Here is a 502-nt window from a genome sequence, read left to right as displayed (position 1 = left end):
TGCTCCTCTGCCCCGCCCCCCCCCAGCCCCTCCTTCCCCCCCCGCCCCCCCAGCCCCTCCAGTGGAGGCCAGGGCTGGCTGGAAGCCTGGTTAGCCCTTGGCAACGCAGGCCCCCAGCCATTCCTTGTGCAAAGCCTAGGCCCCCAGCCCCTCAGACCCAGGAGCCCAGGCCCCCAGCCCCTCCTTGGGGACCCCCCCCCACTCCCCCTGTTCTCTGTGGTCCTCAGGTGGCACCAGGATGTCGGACACCGAGGAGCAGGAATATGAGGAGTGAGTGATGCTGGTGGGAGGCGGGGGGTTGGAGAAGGGGGGGCCCCTCTCCCTTCTCCCAGGTGTCTGACTCTCTCTCCCTCCCTCTTTCTCCCCCCCCCCCATCTCCGTCTGCAGGGAGCAGCCTGAAGGTGAGTGGGGAGGCTCGCCCTTGGGGCGCGGACCAGGCGGGTCTGGGTGGGGGGGTGCAGAGAGGCTCACCCTCCTGGTTTCCCGAACGTTTTCTTGTTTC

The 502-nt window shown here is 68.5% G+C and overlaps 1 protein-coding gene across 1 annotated transcript in view; it reads left to right on the top strand.

Annotated features, from left to right (window-relative positions):
• The window catches only part of TNNT1 (troponin T type 1 (skeletal, slow)), a 10,254-nt gene that overhangs the window by 1,542 nt on the left and 8,210 nt on the right, over positions 1–502 (top strand). The window contains exons 2-3 of the mRNA XM_006772218.2: positions 228–270; positions 388–401. Of these exons, the coding sequence (XP_006772281.1) occupies positions 239–270; positions 388–401 (46 nt within the window). The 5' untranslated portion in view covers positions 228–238. The remainder of the gene's footprint in view (positions 1–227; positions 271–387; positions 402–502) is intronic.

The sequence above is a fragment of the Myotis davidii genome, unplaced genomic scaffold, assembly GCF_000327345.1.
Source record: "Myotis davidii unplaced genomic scaffold, ASM32734v1 scaffold326, whole genome shotgun sequence".
Classification (NCBI taxonomy): Eukaryota; Metazoa; Chordata; class Mammalia; order Chiroptera; family Vespertilionidae; genus Myotis; species Myotis davidii.
Note: the sequence above shows the minus strand (reverse complement) of the source record. Positions and strands in the feature narration are given on the sequence as shown.